This window comes from Vicugna pacos, chromosome 15 (genome assembly GCF_048564905.1).
Source record: "Vicugna pacos chromosome 15, VicPac4, whole genome shotgun sequence".
Lineage (NCBI taxonomy): Eukaryota > Metazoa > Chordata > Mammalia > Artiodactyla > Camelidae > Vicugna > Vicugna pacos.
Window position 1 is genome coordinate 26073826 of NC_133001.1, and position 24080 is coordinate 26097905.

Genomic DNA, 24080 nt, shown 5'->3' on the forward strand with positions numbered 1-24080 from the left:
ATAGAGCACAGAGGAGGCCCCACCCAACATCCAGTGCAGGCTCTGGCCACAACACCAAACATGCCCCCTGGCAAGGGGACAAGGGCCATCATATCCTGAGGAAAGATGGCAGGAATCCATATCAAAAACAGCCCTTGCACCAAAAATATTGGACTCACACAGCCTACACAGGGTCACTCTTACATAAAAACAGCCCTTGAAGGCCGCAGTAGATAACTGTTTCTCCGAAATTCATAGAAATAAAAGTAAAATGAAAAAGCAGAGAAACTACTACCAATTAAAAGAACAAGAGAATCCCCTGAAAGAACAATGGAAACAGACTTCTCCAGTCTATCAGACCCCGAGTTCAAACAGGAGGTAGTAAAAATGCTGAAGAATTAAAGAAAGACTATCGAAAGAAATGCACATTTCTGTAACAAGGAACTAAAACTATAAAGATGAGTCAATCAAAATTAGACAACTAGGGGGGACTATAGCTCAGTGGTAGAGCATGTGACTAGCATGCTCAAGGTCCTAGATTCAATCCTCAGTACACCCATTAAAAAAATAATAATAAACCAAGCTAAGCAATCAATAGCAAAGTAAATAATGCAGACAAACAAATAAGTGACCTGAAAGACAGACTAAAGGAAATCATCCAATCAGAACAGAAGACAGAAAGACAAATGAAAAAAAAAAATGAAAGCAATATAAAAGACCTATGGGATAATATAAAGCGTAACCAACCTACACATAACAGGAATTCCAGAAGAAGAAAAAGAAAAGGGGACTGAAACTATATTTGAAGAAACTGTGGCTGAAATTATCCCAAACATAAAGAAAGAAACAAATATCCAGCTACAGGAAGCACAGAAGGTCCCAAACAAGGTAAATCCAAACAAACCTACTCCAAGATATTTCATAATCAAAATGGCAAAAGTTAAAGAGAGGATTCTAAAGGAAGCAAGAGAAAAACAAAGAGACAGTTACAAGGGAATCCCCATAAGGCTACCAGCTGATTTCTCTAGAGAAACTTTGTAGGCCAGAAGAAAGAGGCAAGATATATTCAGTCTTGAAAGGGAAAACATGCAACCTAGGATACTGTACACAGCAAGATTATCATTTAGAATAGAAGGAAAGAGAAAGAAATGTCTCAGACAAGCAAAAACTAAAACAATAGAGCAATACTAAACCTATCCTAAAAGAAATATTGAAAGGTCTTCTCTAAATAGAAAAGAAGCAAAAATCTATAGGGAAGGGAAAATCACAATAGTTTGATTGTTAAAAAAAAAATCAAAAAATTCTGTGAAAGCAATTATAACTACAACGAACAGCAAAAGGATAAACATGAAGACGTAAAATAGAACATCAAAATCACACGTGTTGGGGAGGGGAGTACGAAAATACAGATCTTTTATAATGTGTTTGAGCTTATATGACTACCAGTCTAAAACAACTAGATATAGCTATGAGTTAATATACTTGAAAACCAGGGTAACCACAAACCAAAAACATACAACAGATTCATGGAAACCAAAAAGAAAAGAACTCAAACATAATACAAAAGAAAACCATCAAACCACAAAAGGAAAAACAAAAAGGAAAGAGGAAAGAAGAATACAAAATCAACTGGAAAACAAGGTTTAAAATGGTAATAAATACATACTTATCAATAATCACTTCAAATGTCAATGGACTAAATGCTCTGATCAAAAGAGACAGAGTGGCAGACTAAATAATACAATAAGAACCTACAATATGCTGCCTACAAGAGACCCACTTTAGGGAGAAAGACACACATAGATTGAAAGTAAGAGGATAGAAAAAGATGTTTCATGCAAGTGGAAATGACAGGAAACCAGGGATAGCAATATTCATATCAGACAAAACAAACTCTAAAACAAAGACCATTAAAAAAAGACAGAGAAGGACACTATCTAATGATCAAAGGATCAATACAAGAGGATACCACATTCATTAATATGTATGTACCCAACATAGGAGCACCTAAATACATAAAAAAATACTGACAGACATAAAGGGAGAAATTGAATGGGAATACAATAATAGTAGGAGACTTTAACACTCCAATGACATCAATGGACAGATTTTCAATCCAGACAGAAAATCAATAAGGCAACAGAGATCACAAATGACACATGAGAACAGTTAGACTCAACTGATATCTACAGGACACTGCATCCAAAAAAACCAGAATACACATCCTTCTCAAGTGAACATGGAACATTCTCTAGGGTAGACCACATACTCAGACACAAAACAAGTCTCAACAAATTTAAGAAGACAGAAATTATTTCCACCATCTTTTCTGACCAAGACGGCATGAAACTAGAAATCAACCACAGAAAGAGAAACAAGGAAAAAAAATACTACATGGAGACTAAACAACATGCTACTAAAAAGCTAATGCATCACCAATGAAGTCAAAGAGGAAATTAAGAAAACAGATAAAAAACAAATTTCTTCTGTATAGCACGGGGAACTGTACTCAATATCTTGTAATAACCTACAATGAAAAATATGAAGACAAATATATGTATATATATGTATGATTGAAACATTATGCTGTACACCAGAAATTGACACATTGTAACTGACTCTACTTCAATTAAAAAGTAATAATAATGTAGTCACAATTAAACAAATCAAAAAATGGACAGAAGACCTAAATAGACATTTCTCTAAAAAGACATACAGATGGCCAACAGGCACATGAAAAAATGCTCAATATTGCTAATTATCAGAGAAATGCAAATCAAAACTGCCATGAGGTATTGCCTCACACCAGTCAGAATGGCCGTCATCAAAAAGTCTACAAATAATAAGTGCTGGAGAAGGTGTGGAGAAAAGAGAAACCTCCTACAATGTTGCTACAAATCCTTACGCTTTGTCCTCTCCATTTAAGAAAGAAGAAGGAGAGAAAGAGATTTAATATTTAATGTATGTCTTCAATGTCTGATATTGTACATTTTAAATTCAACTGAATATACTTCCATTTTATAAATGGGAAAACAAGAGCAGAGAAGTAAAGTGATTTGCCCAAGGTCATATATTTTTAAGGGGCTGGACAAATTGAATTCAAGTTTTTCTCACCCCAGATCCTAGGCTTTTCTCACTTAAACATGCCAAACCCCCTCCCTTCTCTAGCTTTCTATAACTCTAAGTTCTTCAAATTGAATCAAGAGCAAAAAACACACTTACTTGGCAAGGCGAGAAGACCAATGTAAGTCTGCAGCTTCTCAAACACAGCTGTCATCTTTTTCATGTCCTGAGACAGCTCTATATTCCTGGCTCGTAACGCAGACGTGCAAAGGGAAGCTTCACATTCTTCTTCTAAACTAGGAATGGGCAAATTTTTTTTAAAGTGAGCATCCTGAATGATTTTCAATTCGTTATAAGAAACCATCTAAATTCTCAAACATCTATACCCAAAGAGAGAATTTGCCAAAAAAAAAAAAAAAAGAAAGAAAGAAATTTGACCTGATTGACAAGGTTCCATTTTTTATACCATAATATACACACCTGCTTGCTGCAAATGCCAATGCAGCAAAGGACAACTAAATGGAGGAAATAAAGGCAGGTGCCCATTATCTTTCCATCCTGAGAGCAGCACAAAAATGTTTCCCTTAAAAATATTTTTAGGAGAAAAATATTTCATAGATTGAATTCCTAAAGAGAACTAATTAAACAGGAACGAGGAGAGAGAATCATTAAGAAAACTTTTTCAGTGTATGTAGTTTCAAAAGTCAGACTGGAAAAAACAATCTATAGGCTCAATCTGAAAGTAACTGATTAACATTCATAAAATATATTTTACCATTTTCTATTTTTAAATGGTAAGGTTAAAAAACTACATAGACTCTCAATAGTGTTTATTAAAAATGTGCAGGTAATCAGGTAAAATGCTTTTTACACAAAGCTAGGAAAGTTATTAGCACAAGAATGATAATGACATCCACTCTCTTGACCCTGCCACTTCTATTTATTTATAGCAGACAGCTTCATTCAATACTAAGCCCATTTACTACTAAAGAACAGGTCATATTGTCAATTAAAGTGGTATTTAAACCAATGACAAAAAAAATTGCCTAGAAACATGAATACCTGATAAGGTAGGGCTGAAAGCATATGGGACAGAACATTCCAAGAATAGGAATCTTTGATCAAGAAAGGACTTATACAGTGTTTCTAAAAATGTAATGTTGAAAAAATTAATTAAGATAAAATAAAAATGCATAACTATTTCAAGTAGTAAATACCACTTTTGCAATGGTTCTTAAACATTCTTTTTAACGTAAGTCAAACCAATAAAGTATATTCAGTGTTAAACTTATAAAGTCAATTTTCAAAAAACTTTAATTACACTGAACTTAAAACATTAAAGGATCTGAATGAAACTATAACTCATAATTATTAGTTCAAGTCATAATTCTCTGATTCCTAAAATTCTGTCATATGCACTAATCATGGAATTCAGTTACTAAAATACCTTGTTAGGTTAGAATTGGGAAGTAAGATGGCTCTTAACACATAATAATTTCTCTATAATAAAATTTCACATTTTTGAAAAGTTAAAATCTACTACTTTAGTTCTGCAAGGACTTAAAAACTCTAAGTACTTGTATTATTTTCAATACTGTAAGTTATTCATTTACATATTTCCTAAACCTTAGTTTGCAATATGGTATAATACACATATGTTCTTATTTCTCTTATGTTCCAGTTGTACTGTTCTTTCATTTAGCCTTTTTAAAGACTAAATCTCAGGATGAAAAGATTTAGATGAATTAGGAGTCTTGGTAGTTTTAGACCAAAAGCATCAAAATGTACATGCAATGTTCTCAAATTTCCAGTTACATAAATTATTTGCTCTTGCCTTTCCAGAAATATTTAAGATGGAATATTTAAGGTTATTAAATTACATATGATATGAAGGCTGGAGTAAATAAACAAAATTTTTACTTTATAACTTAAATAAATTACCAATAATAAAAACAACAATATACTATTTCAAAGAAAACTAAGGATTATGCATTCAAATGTAGAGGCTGTTATATACCCCCATCTAGATGTTTACAGTAAAAGGATGATAAATAACCAAAATTGAATTGCTTTCAATAAGTGTGTCATTCGCAAGCATTAAAAATACTGGTTCACATAGCATTACATGGTTATCGTAGTATTCACAGTACAGAACTACTGAAAAAACCCTAGCTAACAAACAACAATTCAATTTTTTTAAATCTAAGTTTGTACTGCTCAAGCCACAATTTTCCTTTTTCACAAAAGTCCAAACTGGCTGTGGTGCAGATAACTCAGGCACATCACAAGGCTCACATGTTAGTACTTCATTAACTCCAGCACAGGTCAGGTGACACCTCATAATTCCCCAAGCTCCCTGGCCTTAAGGGCTAAAGTACCTTTTTAACTGATAGGGAAGAATCTTCCTAAGAAAACATATGTAAGAGGTTAAATGCTCTGAAAAAGTTTTCAATTTCACAGTTGTCTCCTGGAAAAGAAAAACAATTTCAAGGTTAATAGTGCCATCTGAAAAAGAAGAGCTCCCGCTTCCAGAAGTAAAACGTTGAAGGAAATTACCAGGACAGTCACAGTATCCTCAGTAATACTTTCAAATAAATGAAGCATTCCTTCCTCAAGAGGGCGAACATAGGATGCATTTTCATGAAGATATTGTGAGAACTAAATAGAAAGGAAAGAACTGAATTAAATCACTGGAAAACAAAGGATATCAACACATTTATAAATGGACTCACTGAGTTATAAACCTAAATTCTTTTGGAAACTTTTTTTGGGATGTTTGACTTTTACACAGAGCTCCCTGCTAGCAATCCCAGATACTATCCCCAAGTCCCCATCCCACTGCACAAGGGGGAACTAGAAGAGGGGTGACAAAATTAACAAGCAGGCAAGGGGGTACCACTTACAACCCAGCACCAACAGGCCTTCTTCCCTCAACACCTGCTTGGGTACAGAGGTTCCAGTTTAAAAAAAAAAAAAAGATTTGATAATCAAAATTGTATGACATAGACTTTTGTATTATTTAACTCATTTTTTTTAAGAAACAAGCCCCTTAAGGACAGCTTCTTATTTTTACTATATACAATGCTCAAAGTTAACAAATTCCAGGGATGTTGTCATCATCAAAACTTTTATAAAAACTTTTATAACTGTCACGGATACCGTAATACCTACAAAGGATTAACTCAGTGTGAAGATAAGATTTCTAAAGAGACTCCACAGGCACTTGGATAATTTCAAAAAAAAAGTTAATTTTTCACTTGTGAAATATCTGTTATCTAAGAACTGTATAATGGCTCAGGATTCAGTTCTTCAGAACAGAAATGTAAGGTCCCATTTTGCACAAATGTGATTCATCTGGCCCTACTGCAAGCTACACAGATATACAGGCCTGGGGAACTCAACCTCTCTGGGCTTCGATGTGCAGAGCTGTAAAATAAGTTAACTCTAAGCTCACAGGTATAAATGGTATAAAAGTCTACTTTATGAATTCTAAAAACAAGTCTAAACACTTTGGTCATCTTTTAACACATGGTTTCTGAATCTTTTTCAATAATACTTATTGGGAAACCCACACTGGGCTTCTCAGAGGCCAAAGCACCAAAGGTAAAGTATTGAGAAAAATATGAATTCTTCCAAGTAATTAAATGCTTAAGATGAACATATTTGATTCTCACTCTGTGCGCATAATATGGCAACAAACTAAAATAAAATAATGGACAAAGAACAAGTATCGAGTGGGAAGTCTTCTTTTCTCTTATAAGTTTAAAAGAAAATACAACTACATTAAAATGCCACAGTTCCATTTTCCTTACCCAGGTCATCTGAAGGCTTTTTCCCGCAGTGATATTAAAGGGCACTTCGAAAACCTCAAGTTTAATTTTTATGAACTTCAAGAGAATAGTTTCATCAAAACTGATGAAAACCAAGCATGGCTTCCCATGTGGAAGGCAGCACGTGACGATGGTAAGAGCTGGCCTTCCCTGAGTGCCCACTATGTGCCAGGCACTGTTCTTAGTGCCGTACGTGTATTATATCATTGAACCCTCAAACATACCGCCAGGGAGGTACTATGTCCTGCATTTTCAAGATGCATAGAGAGGATAAGTAAGTTGCCCGAGGGGACACAGAAAATGGCAGAACTGGGCTGGGTCCCCAGGAGTATGACTCCAGAGTGCAAGCCTCTGCTATGCTAATAGGCACTTACGGGATCTGTGGACATAATGCAACTCAAACCCTGTAAATATTGCAGGATGCACACACAAAAAAAGGAGGGGGGGTGATGACAAGAAGAATTGGGTAAGTAGAAGAGAGGCAAGACTCACTTCAGACCGCCAGTTATAGGGCACTGAGTGCGCGTGGACAGCGAGATCCCCACCTTCCTCCCTCCGGGACGGCCCTGATGATCCTGCCTCTGCTCGTCTCGGCTCTGAGTAACATACCAGCCTCGCACACTGTGTCAGGGCTGGTCTGTGTGACCCGTCCCATACAGCAGGAGTGACGGTATGTGACTACATGCATACTCTCTCTGCTCTTCCTCTCTGTGGTTTTGCTCATGCCTTCCCCTTTTCCGGGGGGAAAACACCTATCCTGCTTCTCTCCTCCTATCCAAATCATGCTCATTTTTCAAAGCTCAGTTAAATCATGAAAGAATCTTTCCAGACACTATCACCAGCAGCAACCCTCCCCTCCCTGATGACCTCATATCACTTGCTGCTCCTAACGCTCACTCACACTAAGGTCTTTTAACAACACCCTCGTTCATTTTTTAAGAATCTCCATAGTTGCCATATTTTCTTGAGGGCAAAGCCTATGACTTATAGTTTTTCCCATGTCCTCCATAGTACTTCACTGATGCACAGACATGGTCTGATAATAAATAACAAGTCTCCATGTGTGTTCAGGGCAGACAGAAGGTATCCTGAGTTAAATTTACCTTCTGATTCAATGGAGATATAGTGTCGATGGCAGAGTCAACAGGAAAAATCTGAATCCTTTGTTCTGTGTAAGTGTGAAAGTTCAGAAGAGCCTTGACAAGATCCTGAACAAAAGCCAGGGCCTGCCCAGCAATATCCCGCATCTTCAGCTTTAAAATGAAAAAGATACAGTTAAAGTCAGCTACCAAGTTATGATTTCCAAACAACTTTATTAACTCTGCTTTTGGAGAAAATATTTGAATTCTAATTATTCCTTAATTTAAATTCATTTGCACCCACTTAGATTTTAACATTACCACCTAAGTAAGTTAGAAAGCCACCAGTTTTGACAAATATACCTCCTCCACTTAACTTAGACTGTTAAAGTGCAACGTCCACCAAGCTAAACAAAAGGTATGACTCACAAAATTAGTGCATCCCACAATTCGGTTCTAATGTTATCAGATAAGAGAGACAGCAAAAATCTGTATCATTTACAAACTCAAAAACAGCAAGTTACACAATTTAAAGTCATGTATGAGAAAGGAAAGCTGAAGTTAAACGCAATGTTTTGGTGCACTAAACAGAGGCCCAAACAACTAATGCATGTTTCTGAGAAGTGTGACACGCAAATTGCTGAAAATAAAAGCTTCATCTTTACCTGATGTCTCCTATTGTGGACCGGAACGTTCAGAGCATTATACTGACTATACTCTGCAAAGCAAAAATGGATATACATTAAGTCATTTTGCAGTTACAGGAAAACAGCTTAACTGAGAAATACTGAATGCCCTGCAGCAAAATCAGCTTCACATAAGAATTTAAGATGATCAAAGCCACAATCACAGTACAGGAGAATGATGGAACTTACACAGAATCAGTTGTTTCTCAGGTAAGGTAATAGTTCCATTTTTTTTTTTAACTTTAGGATAAAAAACCAAACCCCAACCCTGTGTTTCTAAGAAATCATTTCAAAAATTCTTTTGGGGCCCAACAAGATTACTTAGAAAGGCTCATAATGTTCTTGCCATCTTCTGTCACTCTTCCTGAAATAGCCCTGCACACAGCTGCCACACTAATCATCCAAAAATGCCAGTGTTTCCATGACACTACAATATTTGAAAATCTATCACTGTCTGCTATCACTGACTCCAATGACTCAATCCTAACTTTTCTGGGTGGTTTCCACACCTTTCTCACAATCCTCCTCTAGAGTCTGCCCTAGAGTCTGTCACTGATTCTGATAGCCTCCATTTCTATTAGATCAGCTGTGTACTCCCAGCTTGGTCTCCCGTCCATCAATATGCATTCTCCTATTAGCCCTTTTTCCGCCTTGCTCATATTCCTTCCCAGCCTGGTCATCATTTTCAACACTGCTCTTACTAACAGAAAACTAGATCAGGATCCACGACAATATATTCTGCCTAATTTAAGCAGGGAGGGGTCTTCAAAGTTACTCAGCCCTCCATGATTTCATTGCTGTGTCTCTATCATACTTCACATAACATCTACTCCAAATCTTTTGAATTTCAAGCCCCCAATACCATTCCTCCTTTCCTCCTCTACCCTATGGATGGGTTGGCCTCCCCCTACAATGTCAAGACTAGAGCCAAAACACAAGGGGTTCTTACACTCCTCACTCTCTATCCCAGAGTCTATGGCTTCACATATCCTTTCCTCGGCTAAACTTCTGGGCCCCTAGCAACAGCCCCTTCTGACCCCAGCAGGCCTTAGGATGTCTATCACCCCCTCCTTCCTATACTTTCAAAATCACTTCATTATAAAAAGAGCATCTTTTGCAGCTTGTTTATCCCCACAGTGACATTTCCCTTTTACTTATATCATACTTCATTCTCTGCGCACCCATCCCCCGTGTGCACAACCTCTCCTTTTTCTCTTCTGGAGTACTGAGGATCAATATTCTGGCAGATTGGTGTGCACTGCCCTCCACACCCCATTGTAGCCTCCGGTCAGACTTAACAAAGTACTGCTCAGCAGGCCCTGACAGCACCTTTCATCCTACATACCACGCTCCACGCAGTTCCCTGGCTCTTTCTTCCTCATCTCTCTGACCAATAAAACCTACTCTGGCATCCTGGCCCAACTTAAAGCACACTTTTTCCAAAAGGGCTTCCCCAAACAACCCCACCAGCAGTAATCAGCCTTCCTCTGAAACTCCAAGAGATTCTTCATGGAATAGCTTAGCCCGTATTTTAGACATTTCTACATCTTATCTCTCCCCTACTGGACTACAAATTTCTTGAGGGTAGAGATTTTTGTCTTATGCATTTTTAACATATTCTATGCTCCCTGCCAATCTAGACTTTCAGCAAATATCTCTATATACGTCAGAACTAAAAGTAGTAACCTATTTGTGACATAATAAGGACTTAAAATAGTTACAACTAGTACTAGAAAAGAAAGCACAAACCTAAAGAGATTCAGAAAGAAATTCTAGATCTGATGACTGATAGATACAAGGGTTAAGGGTGAAATGAAATGCCAAGGTTTCAAGTCTACTAGATCAAAGTACACTGGTGCTATTTACATTAATGTAGAAAACAGTAAAAACAGGTGTTTTCAGAGAATTTAGGTTTTTGATGCAATAATGACATATGTTGATTTCAGTGTTAGATCACACTGCTATTTTTCTTTGGTGTCTTTTCTTTCCTCTTTCTTTAGGTTTTCCTTAAGAAAAATCGAGACGTCATCAAAAATTAATTTCAATCATATAATTATGAAAAAGGAAATGTGTATGCATTTGAATTTAAGTTTCTGAATCCAATTAAATGTTTTCTTTGTTTTCAAGTTTTTGATTTAATTCTTGACTAAAGATCACAAATTTGGCACCTGTTCTACACATAAGTTGATGTTTTATTTTTCCCTAAGTTCTTCTTGTTGCTCTTGGCTGTGTAAACTACCAGACCATTCCCAGGATGAGCAGGAAGCAGGGCTTACCCAAGTCAGCTCCCTAACTATCACTGGGGACTGTCCAAAGGGCAGGAGCGACCAAGCTAAGAAGATTCACTTCCCACTCATCCCCCTACTCCTCTCCCGCCTCACTGCCCACCATGATCAACTTTTCTTATACAAATATCCAGGTACTTTATGTGCAGGTTGGTTTTCACCTTGGGATACGCTAAATTTGTGCAACAAAAAAATAAGTTTTGGGCTTTTTCCAAGTCTAGCTTTGGAATAGTTATATGATAACTTAAAATCTCCCCATAAAACATTAAGAGCCAAAGCTTATCCAAAGGACAAAAGGAAAGCAACCCTCTGTTGGGCCAATGAGATTTTCTGACAAATAGGTCAGAAATTATGCTAATTAGCTGGTTATCACAAAGAGGTTCAGAGTTGCAAACACTGGAAAACTGTACATAATACCTACTTGTATCATTAAAAGGTACTTTTTCACTGATGATTGATAAGGATTCCTCTAATCTACCTGACAAATCTTCATGAAGATTCTTTAACTGTAACTGACTGAAAGAAAAAAAATACAAAACCATATTATCAACAGACAGTGGATGGTCATTTGCTTGTTACCTCAACAGCTGGTATCAGGCTTTCAGAGAATCATGCCTGACATCTCAGATGCTCTTGATAGTAGAGAGTTGTTTAAAAAATGAAGATACAAAAAATAGTAAGTCTTGATTCTAAAGTTCCTAAGACATCTGCTGAATGAATGGAAGTTTGGAAGAATTTATCACAGTCACATTTATTTATTTATAAATACAATAAGTGTTATATCTTATACAATCTTAAGTTTATTTCCCCAAGCTCAAAGAAATCATAGAGCCATTTCAAAATCACAAATTTGCTCTTTACAACACATAAATATTTGTTCAAGTATTATGGTGAAGTTTTTTAAAGTATTATGTTAGATTTTTTTCTCCTTTGAGCTCAAAATCTGATCATTTTTGGTTGTGATTCAATTAGGAGCATAGGCACACATGTAAATCATGCACGTAGCTCTAACAATGAAACTAATCTGAAGAAATCTACTTGATTGAGTCTGTTAAACTAAAAATGTCATTTATAAGTAAATGGTGGTGCATGCTCTTACCACCCAGAGATAAGCAATATTTTAAGATGTAGCTATCTGCAAATTAGATATCATAACCTCTATTTTATTTAAAACGTACCATTAAAAGGATGACACCATGATCATTATCAGAAGGCTTTCTCTCTAAAGTAGTCTGAGACAAAAAGGATCCAGTCCTCAGGACAGGAGCCCCAGGATGCCATCTGCCACAGCCCTTAACACCCGCAGCCTGAGGACTAATGCACACACCCCTCTACCAAGAACATAAGGTCCCAGAGATAACAGAGTTGGAAAGGATCCTGGAGATTACCTACTCCTAACTCCCTGCAAATGTGAGAAAATTAAGAGAGAGGAGCTACTAAACCAAAACTCAGGTCTTCTGATTCTCACTTTAGTGTCTCTTGGAATTCACGTTTCCACATACCATTCTTCTGTCCGAAGTCGACACTCCTTGGCCTCCTTTTCTAGAGTCTGAGATTTTACCTGAATTTTAGAAAGAAAAGAAAAGCAGATGGCTCAGGCTACAGATGAGAGCATGCTGAGGAGACACTGCAGGCAGCAGTCTTGCCCTAAATAGCTAATTCTGTCCTATAAAGCACACAGACGATTTACAGAAGCCTGCACTATTTAACGTGCTCTCTCCGATAGCAGGGCTTACTTCTAGTCTAGCCTTGTCGTTCTGCAGCTTCTCGATGGTTTCCATGTACTTCCTCGTCAGGCCGTCGACCACGGCTTGGTGCTGGGCCGCCTCCATCTCCAGGGTGGCCAGCCGACTCCTCAACTCTGCTTCCACATGCTTGTGCTGCTCATCGGCTTCAAAAAACTGAAAAGAAAAGATCATTTTCTCTTCTCACCATGTCCCAATATATGCAAATGAAGAGAAACCTATTGTAGTGACTAATCACTGAGCAACTTCCATAAGGTTCCATATGCTCACTATGCAAAAGCCACACACACGTGGCCTCAGAGGATCCTCACCGTATGTCAGAGGTAGTGCCACTGTAATCCCTCCTCTATAGATGAGGAAACCGAAGCTTCAATGGGCTACTTAACTAGTCAAATGTCTCACAGCTAAACACTGCAGAAATGAGACCTGAACACAGGAGATCTACTCCAAAGTCTCCTCCTTCCCACCTCCTGAATTTCTATTTCAAATAAATTCTGGCACACAGAGACTTCAACTGACCAGGGTATAACTCTTGTATATAACACAATTATATAATCAAAATTCAAATAGACGTTACTCCTGAAGCATGTAAAGCTCCTTTCCTTAACGAGAATACAGTACTAATTAAGAATTATGAATACTTAACACAAAATGCATGAGGCCAAAAGTTCATCTTTTTAAACCTTTTCAAAGACCAAGAAAGCACATTTACTTTCCACTGTTTGACAATGCTCACCATATCACATTAAAAAAATCAGGAGAAATAGGTGATGCCTCACACTACACGCTGAATGGTTTGGAGCAAACATTGATTACTCAACATTCCATAAATATCGGACGGGCTGCCACGAGTGAGGCCCTGTTCTGAGGCTAGGAAGACAAATCCAATATAGTCTGTACCATATAAGACCTTCCAGACTAACAGGGAAACATAAAAACCAACTAAACTGCAATAAATTAAAAAGCAAACACTATTACTGATAAATCCCCACCCAACCATTTCCTATATAAAACGAACAGTGCCCAGTATATGTCTGTATTATTAACTTATAAAATTATTCTGCTGTTCTCTGAACAAGTGCATATTCAAAGCATATATCCACACTAAAATATGAGTAAGATTTTAGAAATGAATACATGACATGACATATATACCTAACAACCACAGGAAACATTAAAATACCCTCCCATACACAAAACACTCCATCTTGCACTGGTTTTTCCACATTCCAGATCACATAGCCTATTTTTAAATTCATATGGAAAAAAAGATTTTCTCACTTGTATATGCAACCGTTCATTCTCTTCTATCTTCTTTTGCAGGTCTTCATCAAAGACACTCTTCTGCTCTTGACTCAGCTGAGAAGATTCTCCACTTTTCTGATGGAAAGAATAAATTATGTCCACATAACTTTCATCCTTTAGAGAAATATCCTAAGCTACCCAGATTACCACCTTAGCAGCTTGTCTCTTCTACATGTTCACCATTCTCAAACAACCCTGCAAAAGGCATACAGTCCATCATTTAACTTTTCCTATGTGACACTAGCTGAAACTGCAAATATGGCAATGAGCAGGAAAACTTTAAAAAGAGAGAATGAAAAAAAAAAAAAAACAGGTAAGGCTCACTATTCTTTGCAGATGAATCCAGGAGTAGCTCTCTTGGAAGACAGAGCAGACCCAGAAAGCTAGCAATATAAATATGCTAACAAACATCATTTCAATTGATCTTTTGCTTTGGAAAACGACAGTGTTAGCAATTCCATGAGTCTGAGTTGCTAAACTCCTTTAAGAAATTGTAATAAATTTCTTAACAGCATTCACAAAAATAAGTTTATACAGAAGTTCACATAAGTTTCTAATTTGAAAATACATCACAAGATAAAGTTATAAATAAACAGAAGGGAAAAGCACAAAGATTATGAAAAATACCTTCCTTTTGCCTTTTTACCAGTATTAACTTTTTTTCTACATAGAAGAATAGCACTATTTAGAAGAGCCAATAAAGAACATTTGTTTCCATAGAATACACACAGAAGTGAGACTATTCAAGGGACAGCCCAACAATGAAACTGTGTTCAGTCATCCATCACCACCCTCCTCTGCCTTTCTTGTGCTTCACTCCTCACTTAAAATGAAGTCACTTACCGATCCAATGTGAACCAATGATTAGAAAGCCCTCTGAAAATGGAGTAGTTATGTTCAAAAAAAAAATTAAATGCAAACATAAGAGGTATGCATGCATAAGGAATACTGTTGAATGACATATTCTGGGTCCTTAGTACTTCCAAATTTGGAAAGCTTTCATTAAAATTAACTCAGAAGTATTAAACCCAAAACTCTGCTAAAAGAGCCCTGGGAGAGGATCTCACTAACCTGGGGAGCATGTTTGAAGTACAGATGGCTATTCCCTCCCCAAGGGTCTTTTAGAAGTTCCAGAGCATGTGTATTTTGACAAAGTTTCCCAAATGATTCTAATACATAGCAGTTTTGCCCTCTCTTTTGCCAATTTACTTGAAAATTACCATTCTAGAGAATACTTCCAGGTAGGGGAAATGTAAATGGAAATGTACTAACACATAATTATGTGGCCTGCCCATCATATGCCAAATACAGTCCTAGGCCCTTTAACATGACCCCAGTGAATCCTGACAGCAAACCTGAGAGTATCCTCCCTACAACTGAGGCTGCAAGGCTAAAACATTTGCCTAAAGTCATAGAACTATAAATGGCAAAGAATTCAAACCTGGGCTCAACGCCAAAGCCTGCACTCTTCCCTTCACACCAGGCTGCTTCAGAGTTACTGCACGCCTCCTTGCCTTCTCCCTCCAACCATTCTACCATTATTGCCTCGTGTGGGCTGTTCTACACACGCACAAGACTTTTAAGGACTCAATCACTAGCTCCTGCCCACCCCCCAACTCCCCAAAATAAAGCAACTTCTTAATCACAGAACGTTCAAAAGTACCAGATCATCCATTTCAGAGCAGTAAGCATCTTGCCTCACTATATAAAACCATAAGAGAAAAAAATGTATATTTACATCTCAGGACAAGAATAACAAATTGGCCTCCTAAAAATAAACACTGAGAAATCTACAGCAAAGTCATAGCCTAATATGAATATTTCATCTGCTATTTTCACTGAGAGTTACACTTTGACGATGTTTCTCATTTTATCTGCCTTATCCTGGGTTAATGGCAACTTGTTATAACTAAAAGATATTAATAATTTTCACCAATATGAAATACTCTATTCACATTTTTCTAGCCACTAAATCAACTACATACATGTTGGCTCCTAATAAATTCTTAAAAACTCACTTTCATTTGCAAATACCTATAACAGTATATATTAATAGTAGTAATGCTTTCTTGACCTAATATCTAGGTGTAATAATGGAACTTTAGAGTATTTGGAGGTGAGGTCTTCTGTTAAAACCAGGATGGCCTGGCGATGTCTGTACCTATGACAAGGTCACATTAACTTGCTTTTACTTGACCTACCTTGTTTTTCTTGCCTCGGGGTTCACTTAGAGCCAGTTCATCTTGTAGTAGCTCTACCCTCTTGGCAAGCTGCAGATTCCGGAATGTCAAACTGTCCATTTCCTGCTGCAGTTTCCTCAATGACTGATCCTTCATTTTCAGTTGTTCCTACATCAAAGTGAAAACATACCATTTCTTATAATTTAGCCTTAAGGTTTGAAAATAATGGAAAAAAAAAGATTTTTGTTTCACAAAAATCGAATCAAAACATTTTGCTTTAAGGATTTCAAGTTGTATGTTTATCATTCCAGTTCCTGTATCTTTAGCTCTGTTTTATGACAGAATCATCTTCTGGCCAAACTGAGCAAATTTAAAAATAAAATTAAAAGCATATATAGACTGAAGTAACAGATAGTCATCAACTCAAAGTGAAATATCTACAACTATATGTTGTGATACAATGTTATTATACATGTTTCCCAGCAGTGAGGAGGCACAAAGCCTGAGGCTACAATTTTATGAGCTTGAAATTTTAAAGAGAACCTCAGACTCACTGATGATGTTCTTCAGTAAGCAAGAATGGAAGAAACAGACTTTATTCACTTTTTTCCATAAGTCCTCCTTGAATTTAAGTCAGTCAAAATGAAGTCTTTTCAATACATTTTAAGTTATTCTGATTTATCAAAGATAAAAATCAAGATTACCCTAACTCAGGAATATTTTCAGATGCTGTTCTATGTCAGTTGACTTTCAAGTGACAATAGGAACAGAATCTAAAATCCAAACAACACATCTACTGACCATTCTGTACTGTTTATACCATGATGGGGTAAGAAAACAGGAAACTAGAGAAATACTTAGTTTCACTCTATTTTTTTTTAAAAAATATTATTCTAACTATATTTTCTTTATGACATTCTGACAACATTGTGTTCACTGGTAACCAAACACAGATGGCCATATCCTACCATATATTGAAAGATCAGTACGTTTATTACTTTCACTGAAAAATCACTATAAAGCTAAGAAGAGGTCAAGTTTTAATTAATAGGGGATTTAAGTGCATTGAAACAGCAACCTAAAAACCAGAGGCTGGTGTCTGCAATCTACTGACATTACTTGCATGTTGAGACCACTGCTAGAGGGATAGAGTATGTTTCCATTAACAGAAAAAAAAAAAAAAACTTCCCTTTCTGCAGTTTGTTTAGTAAGCCCTTAATTTTTACTTGAAGTTCACTGGTAAATTCAGGCCCAACCCATATCCAAATTATCATATCTTTCAAATTAAAGAAATTCAAATCAATGAATGCTTACCAATAATTCATTGAAGAGGCAAACCCAATACAATCAAACACCTACCATAACAGAAGATGCTCTAATAATTCCATTGAGCAAACCAGCAAATTATCATTCTTACTGTAATTTTAATGACTACCGCAATGAATAGTAAAATTAAAAGTAATTCCATTATGTCCTTATAATTAGTTAATCACTAGTTGACTAATGTTCGAACTCCATTAACCAATCATTAATTTCTCAAGACATCCATCCCAATCTCTCTGTAAACCCCAGTTTCTGCAAAGGGGATGATAATAGTGGCATATGCTCTCATAGCGTCATTGTGTAAACCAACTAAGATGATGGATGTAATGCGCTCAGTACAATGTCTGACACACAGTGAGAGCTCAGTAAACAACCTGCTGTCGCCATCACCTCTGTCGCCACCAGAGCCACTAACACAGAGTTAATCAAACACAACCAGCAACAGGAGGGTGTCAAACACCAGAGTGGACTACTAAGACAAGCTGGGAAATACTTTCTCTACTAATAGGTTTTAAACATTACGAGGACTGACAATGACCATTTTTTCGTGATTCAGGCAAAATAATAACGTGGTTAACAAATCCCGACTATAAAGCTTATTTTCAATAAATCTCAGCCTGGAAGCAGAAAGCTGGGGAAGTATAGGGAAGGTGTTCTGAACCCTGAGTCTGTGGAACAGCACCTGAGGAGGGAGCACTCTCAAGAAACAGATTTCTCTAATGTAGGGTCCAAAATTGGCTAAGTAAAAGGACATAATCTGGGTCCTGGTTACTATGTCACTGGTTGGGGGCTACTCCAAAAAAGAGATGAGAGTAAAAAGAATCCCTTTATTCTAAAGAAGGGGCAAGGGAGAGAGCGAAAGAATGAGGTAGGCAGTGTATTCAACTGAAGCTTGACGAAGAAGGAATCTATATTCTAGAATTAATTTATCCAATTAAACATATCACTAAGGAATATTTATTACATGCCTACTAAAATGAGGTAGAAATTCATCTCCCATCATATTTCTCCCCTCAGTTAACCAAGGTGCTGATGGTAAAATGTATCACTCAAATAGCCCTGATTAACACAGGTTATTACTATTAAATAGCTCAACTCAAAAGCAAGATTAATGGACTAAATGGTTCATACTTTCAAATCCATTTATTAGGGGACAACCATCTGCTGAATGCTGGGGATATAAATATGAATATGACATAGCCCCCCTCAGAGTGCTATCAGATGAAGACAGATAAGAAGCCCCATTAATCCAGATGAATTTAGCTGTGAGAGAAGCTGGCTATAAGAGAAATTCATTAGGTACAATCAAACAATACTTTTTTGTAACTTCTAGCTAAGGAAATCAAAAGTCATATCTAAGCAAGTAGGAAAGTTAAACACACAAAAAACTTTATTACCCTCCGTATCTTCAGTGAATCAGTGTCAGAGTTGGGACTCTAACCCAGAAAACCAGCTGAATTCCCTGCGATGAGCATCACCAAACACTAACCTAATCCTCACAATACAAATACCCTGTTGCATACCTTTAAAGCAGCAGAATTCGCCTGTTCATCCACAACACCTTTCTTCAAAACCTGATTCTGAGCCCGAAGCTGAAAACAGAGGAAGTTATAATTATTTTTTAATATAAAGAAATAACTTATAGCAAGGAAATCACTTACCATTACTTGATAGGAATCAGTGCACTGAGTAACTATCTTCTCACATATATATGAGATCAAAAGTATTAGCCCAGAAGAGGACAGTAGAGATCATTCTGCCATTTCACAAATAAAGACAGAGGCTGAGCTGCCCAATGACATAAAACTAATCAGTGCAAAACTGAGATTAAAATCCAGGTCTCTCAACTTTAAGTACATGGTTCTTCCTAGGAAATCAAGTCACTTCCCTAAATAAAAACTAATAACAACAAATAATAGGGGACTGAGTATACCATTTTCCTTGAAAATGAAACACCATTTATCTGTAAAATACACACAATTGGCCTAATTATGGAATACGAATCCTACAGAAAAAGTACAGGGCATCAACATACCCCGCAAGACTAATACTGGTCGTGCAAATATCATCAGCCACAACAGTCTCAGGAATAGTGGACTTAATCAGGCATCATCTGAAGCCGTGTACAAAAGCAACTAAGAAACAAGCTCAATTTAGAAATTAACAATAATAGCAGCTAGCATCTGAATGCTCATTATATACCAGGCACTGTCCTAAGTGCTTTATATATATATCTCCTCATTAATCCTCACAACCCTATAAAATAGGTAGGTATTTTAATTATCTCCATTTTACAGATGAGCAAACTGAGGTACAGAGAAGTTAAGTGGCAAGGCTGAGGTTCAGACACCAGCAGTTTTGACTCCACAGGCACAATGCCACTGGACAATATTGGCTATGGTTTTATAAAGCTACATATAAATGAGAAGAGTAGTGGGTTGAAGAGGTGGGATAAGCCTTTGAAGAGGTAGGGCTTGGGTTTTGTGTGTGTGTGTGTGTGTGTGTGTGTGTGTGTGTGTGTGTATCTATACAGTTAATTTTTTTAAGTTGAGAAATAACTTAATTTTAAATAAAGTACACAAATCAAAAATTATACAACTTAATGAATGTTTACTTATGTACACATCTACACAACCAGCACCAGCAGGGTTTTGAAAGGTAAACCTTCAGTAGTAATTCCCTTTTGTAGTTACCAGCAAGGATAACACACAGCATGTGAGTATAAATATACCAGTTAGCACAGCCAAAGCAAAAGGATTACAGACTAATATTCTGAGGCTCTGTACAGAGAACACGAAAGACTAGGTTCTTCTCTGAGAAACTAAATGAATGGGACAATTTTATCCATGAGCTTAAAAAAAAATTTACTTCTAATTCTGCATAGCTCACATCTGTCTCCCGAGAACAGAAATGACCCTTTTCTGTGCCAAAAGAGTAGGGTTATTTGAATACGAAACCTTAAACTGAGTAATCGACACTCAAGAGAAAATTTAGCTAAGATTCTAAGAAGAAAAGCAGGAATACTGCAGGATATTCGGTTTGAGCAAGACAGACTAAAAAGATGAGCTGCTTCTATTTTTAGAAAGTTGAAGATCACAGTTCTCTACCACAACAGAAAGAAGACCCAAATCTTGCTTTGTTATTTCCTAGAAAATAAAAACTTCACTTAACCTTTCTGAGCCTCAGTTATATGGTCTATAAAATGGGCTAATACATCCCTATCCTCATTCTTCAGAGGTGGTTGTGAGACCCAGATAAGTAACCTATGTCAAAGCACTTTCTAAACCACAAATGGAAAAGGAGGTCTTCTTAATACAGCAGTATCGAAGGGAAAATAGATACATTTATTATAGTTTGCCTGGTATAAGGCATTGTGCTAAATGGTATGGGGGAGAGAAAAAGTAGAAGAAGTGGTTGGTCTCTGTTTTCAAAGAGTTTACAATTAAAAGGGAAAATAAAAGATAATTAGCAACACTAGTATTTCCTGCTTTAAAAATAATATAGATATTAAATTCTCCAGAACAGGAGTTGATAAACTAAGGCCTATGGGCCAAATTGGTCTGCTACCTATTATAAAGTTTTACTGGAACACAACCACACTCATAATTTACCAATTGTTTATGGTTGCTTCTGAGCTACAATGGTAGGGATGAGTAGATGCAACAGAAACTGTATGGCCCCAAGCCTAAAATATTTACAATTAGGCTCTCTACACTCTGCTCTAGAAGTTCAGAAGTGAGAAGTAAATATCACTTTAATGTTGACTTCCATCATATAGTATTTTACCTTCTAAGCAGTATCAACATACTCTTGGACAATGTGCTACCTAGCTAACAGAATTCAACAAACATTTTCAAACCCATGTAGCCAAAAGACAGCAATACTATTTCAGTCTTTAGGTTTCATTTTATACCCTTGTCTTAACTTTGACCTATGATCTCTCACCTGTCATCTTTGTGTGGTATTTAGAAACTCCTAATGACTGCTTCAAAGACTATGGGTGAAACTTGAAATCCACTGAACTTATAATTTTCTGTAGGATCAGAACTACATTAATCTAAAAAAAAAAGGGATCTCACCTTTAATTTCTAAGGCACACTTAAAAGCTACTTGAAGTAGCTCAATATCAAAAAGAACAAACAATCCAATCTAAAAATGGGCAGAAGACCTAAATAGACATTACTCCAAAGAGATATAGATGGCCAACAGGTACACAAAAAGATGCTCAGTACTGCTAATTATTAGAGAAATGCAAATCAAAACTACAATGAAGTATCACCTCACATCAGTCAGAATGGCCATCATTAAAAAGTCTACAAATAATAAATGCTGGACGGGGTGTGGAGGGAATATAAATTGGTGCAGCCACTATGGAGAACAGTATGGACAGTCCTTAAAAAACTAAAAATAGACATCATATGATCCTGCAATCCCACCCCGGGCATACATCCGGAGAAAACTATAATTCAAAAAGACACATGCACCCCAATTTATAGCAATATTATTTACAATTGTCAAGACATGAAAGCAACCTAAATGTCCATCAATACACATATAAAGACATGGTATATATACACACTGAAATATTACTCTGCTATAAAAAAGAATGAAATAATGTCATTTGCAGCAACATAGACAGACCTAGAGATTATCATATTAAATGAAGTAAGTCAGACAGAGAAAGTCAAATATCATATGATAATATCTATACGTGGACTGTTAAAAAAAATGATACAAATGAACTTACTTACAAAACAGAAAGAGATTCACAGACATAGAAAATAAACTTACAGTTACCAAAGGAGAAAGTGGGGTGGGGTAAGGGGGGGATAAATTAGGAGTTTGGGATTAACATATATACACATTACTATATATAAAAAAAAAGATAAGCAACAAGGACCTACTGTATAGCACAGGGAACTATAATCAGTATTTTATAATAACCTATAATGGAAAAGAATATGACAAAAATAGATACATATATATATATGTATAACTAAATCACTTTGCTGAACATCTGAAACTAACACAATATTGTAAATTACCTATATTTCAATTTTAAAATGGTTTAAAAAAGCAACTTAAAGCAAACTCAACAACTACTTTATTATAAAAGCAAAACAATTTTCAAATTACTGCTGTTTGGAATTTAATCTGATTGTAATGAAAAATGATTTGAATTTTCTTTTGGAAAATACTGTTTGCTAAATGGATAATTCAAATATGGTTTCAGTGGAATCACTCAATAGAAAATGTAGCTTTTAGAAATATTTATCTGAAATCCCTTTTTAAGATACACGTACCCCAATGTTCATAGCAACGCTATTTACAATAGCCAAGACATGGGAGCAACTTAAATGTCCATTGACAAGACGATTGGATAAAGGAGTTGTTGTATATGCGCGTTTCAAGGAAAATGATATACTCAGTCCCCTATTATTTGTTATTAGTTTTTATTTAGGGAGGTGACTTGGTTTACACATACACACACACACACACACATACAGACAGTGGAATACTACCCAGCCATAAAAAATAAAATGCCATTTGCAGCAACATGGATGGACCTGGAGATTGTCATACTAAGTGAAGCCAGTAAGAGAAAGAAAAATATCATACGATATCACTTATATGTGGAATCTAAAAAAAGGACTCAAATGAACTTATTTACAAAACAGAAACAGACTCACTGACATAGAAAACAAATTTATGGTTACCAGTGGGGAAAAGGGGAGGAGGTGGAAGGGTAAATTGGGAGTTTGGGATTTGCAGATACTAACTACTATATATAAAACAGATAAACAACAAGGTCCTACTATATAGCATGAACCATATTCAGTATCTTGTAATAGCCTATAATGAGAAAGAATATGAAAAGGAATATATATAATTGAATCACTATATTGCCAGAAATTAACAAACATTATAAACCAACTATACTTCAATAAACAAATAAAAATAGAAATTTAAAAATAAAATAAAATCCCTTATCTGGTAGGTAGAAAAGGATAAGCTCGCTGACTTCATTGCCATGTTCATTATACTTGTCATTTGGTGTCTTCCTGCATTTCAGCATCACTACTGCCACATCTCTGCATCCTGACCAGCAGCTTGTCAGATGCAGATAGTGCTGTGATCAGTCTGGTCTCTGACATTCTTTCTCCTCACCAGCATTCACCACAGTGGGGAGGCAAATGTAGTGTTTCTGTTTTAGAAATAGTTACAAGATCACCAGATGGTCACTAATGCCTCTAGGAGACAAGTGGGGAGACTCCAGTGGACGTGGATATAAGTGACAAACTGCCCTGAAGTCTCCATTAAGACAGAAAGACCTCCAGAAGGTGATACAGCCTACTTCTAGCAGCTGTGCTGCACACTTCTGTTCCATTCAACAGAGAAATGGTACCTCTGAATCCCAACTGAGAAACCCTCTCAGTCTTTCCAAACCTCAGTTTTTATTGTTTTGTAATCTTTTGATTAGCTTTACCTTTACTCTGAAAGCACAGCCTTTCCTCATTTTGACCAGCCAAATCCTGGTTGTTCTTCTAGAGCATACTTCCTGCTCTGGTCCTATTTCCTCCATAGATTTTTCCTAACCACTCTCT

At 36.5% G+C, this 24080-nt stretch overlaps 1 protein-coding gene across 3 annotated transcripts in view; it reads right to left on the bottom strand.

The window, feature by feature from the left end:
• PPP1R21 (protein phosphatase 1 regulatory subunit 21) overlaps positions 1 to 24080 on the bottom strand; it is a 57990-nt gene that overhangs the window by 27929 nt on the left and 5981 nt on the right. For all 3 annotated transcript variants that reach the window (XR_012059047.1, XM_006211254.3, XM_072937761.1), the window contains 11 exons: positions 18999 to 19067; positions 16174 to 16320; positions 13949 to 14047; positions 12659 to 12823; positions 12425 to 12483; positions 11344 to 11438; positions 8617 to 8669; positions 7976 to 8125; positions 5599 to 5700; positions 5421 to 5509; positions 3202 to 3338 (listed from right to left, as the gene is read on the bottom strand). Coding sequence is in view for 2 of the 3 variants with exons in the window: in XM_006211254.3 (XP_006211316.1) it covers positions 3202 to 3338; positions 5421 to 5509; positions 5599 to 5700; positions 7976 to 8125; positions 8617 to 8669; positions 11344 to 11438; positions 12425 to 12483; positions 12659 to 12823; positions 13949 to 14047; positions 16174 to 16320; positions 18999 to 19067 (1165 nt within the window). In the remaining variant the exon portion in view is untranslated. The remainder of the gene's footprint in view (positions 1 to 3201; positions 3339 to 5420; positions 5510 to 5598; positions 5701 to 7975; positions 8126 to 8616; positions 8670 to 11343; positions 11439 to 12424; positions 12484 to 12658; positions 12824 to 13948; positions 14048 to 16173; positions 16321 to 18998; positions 19068 to 24080) is intronic.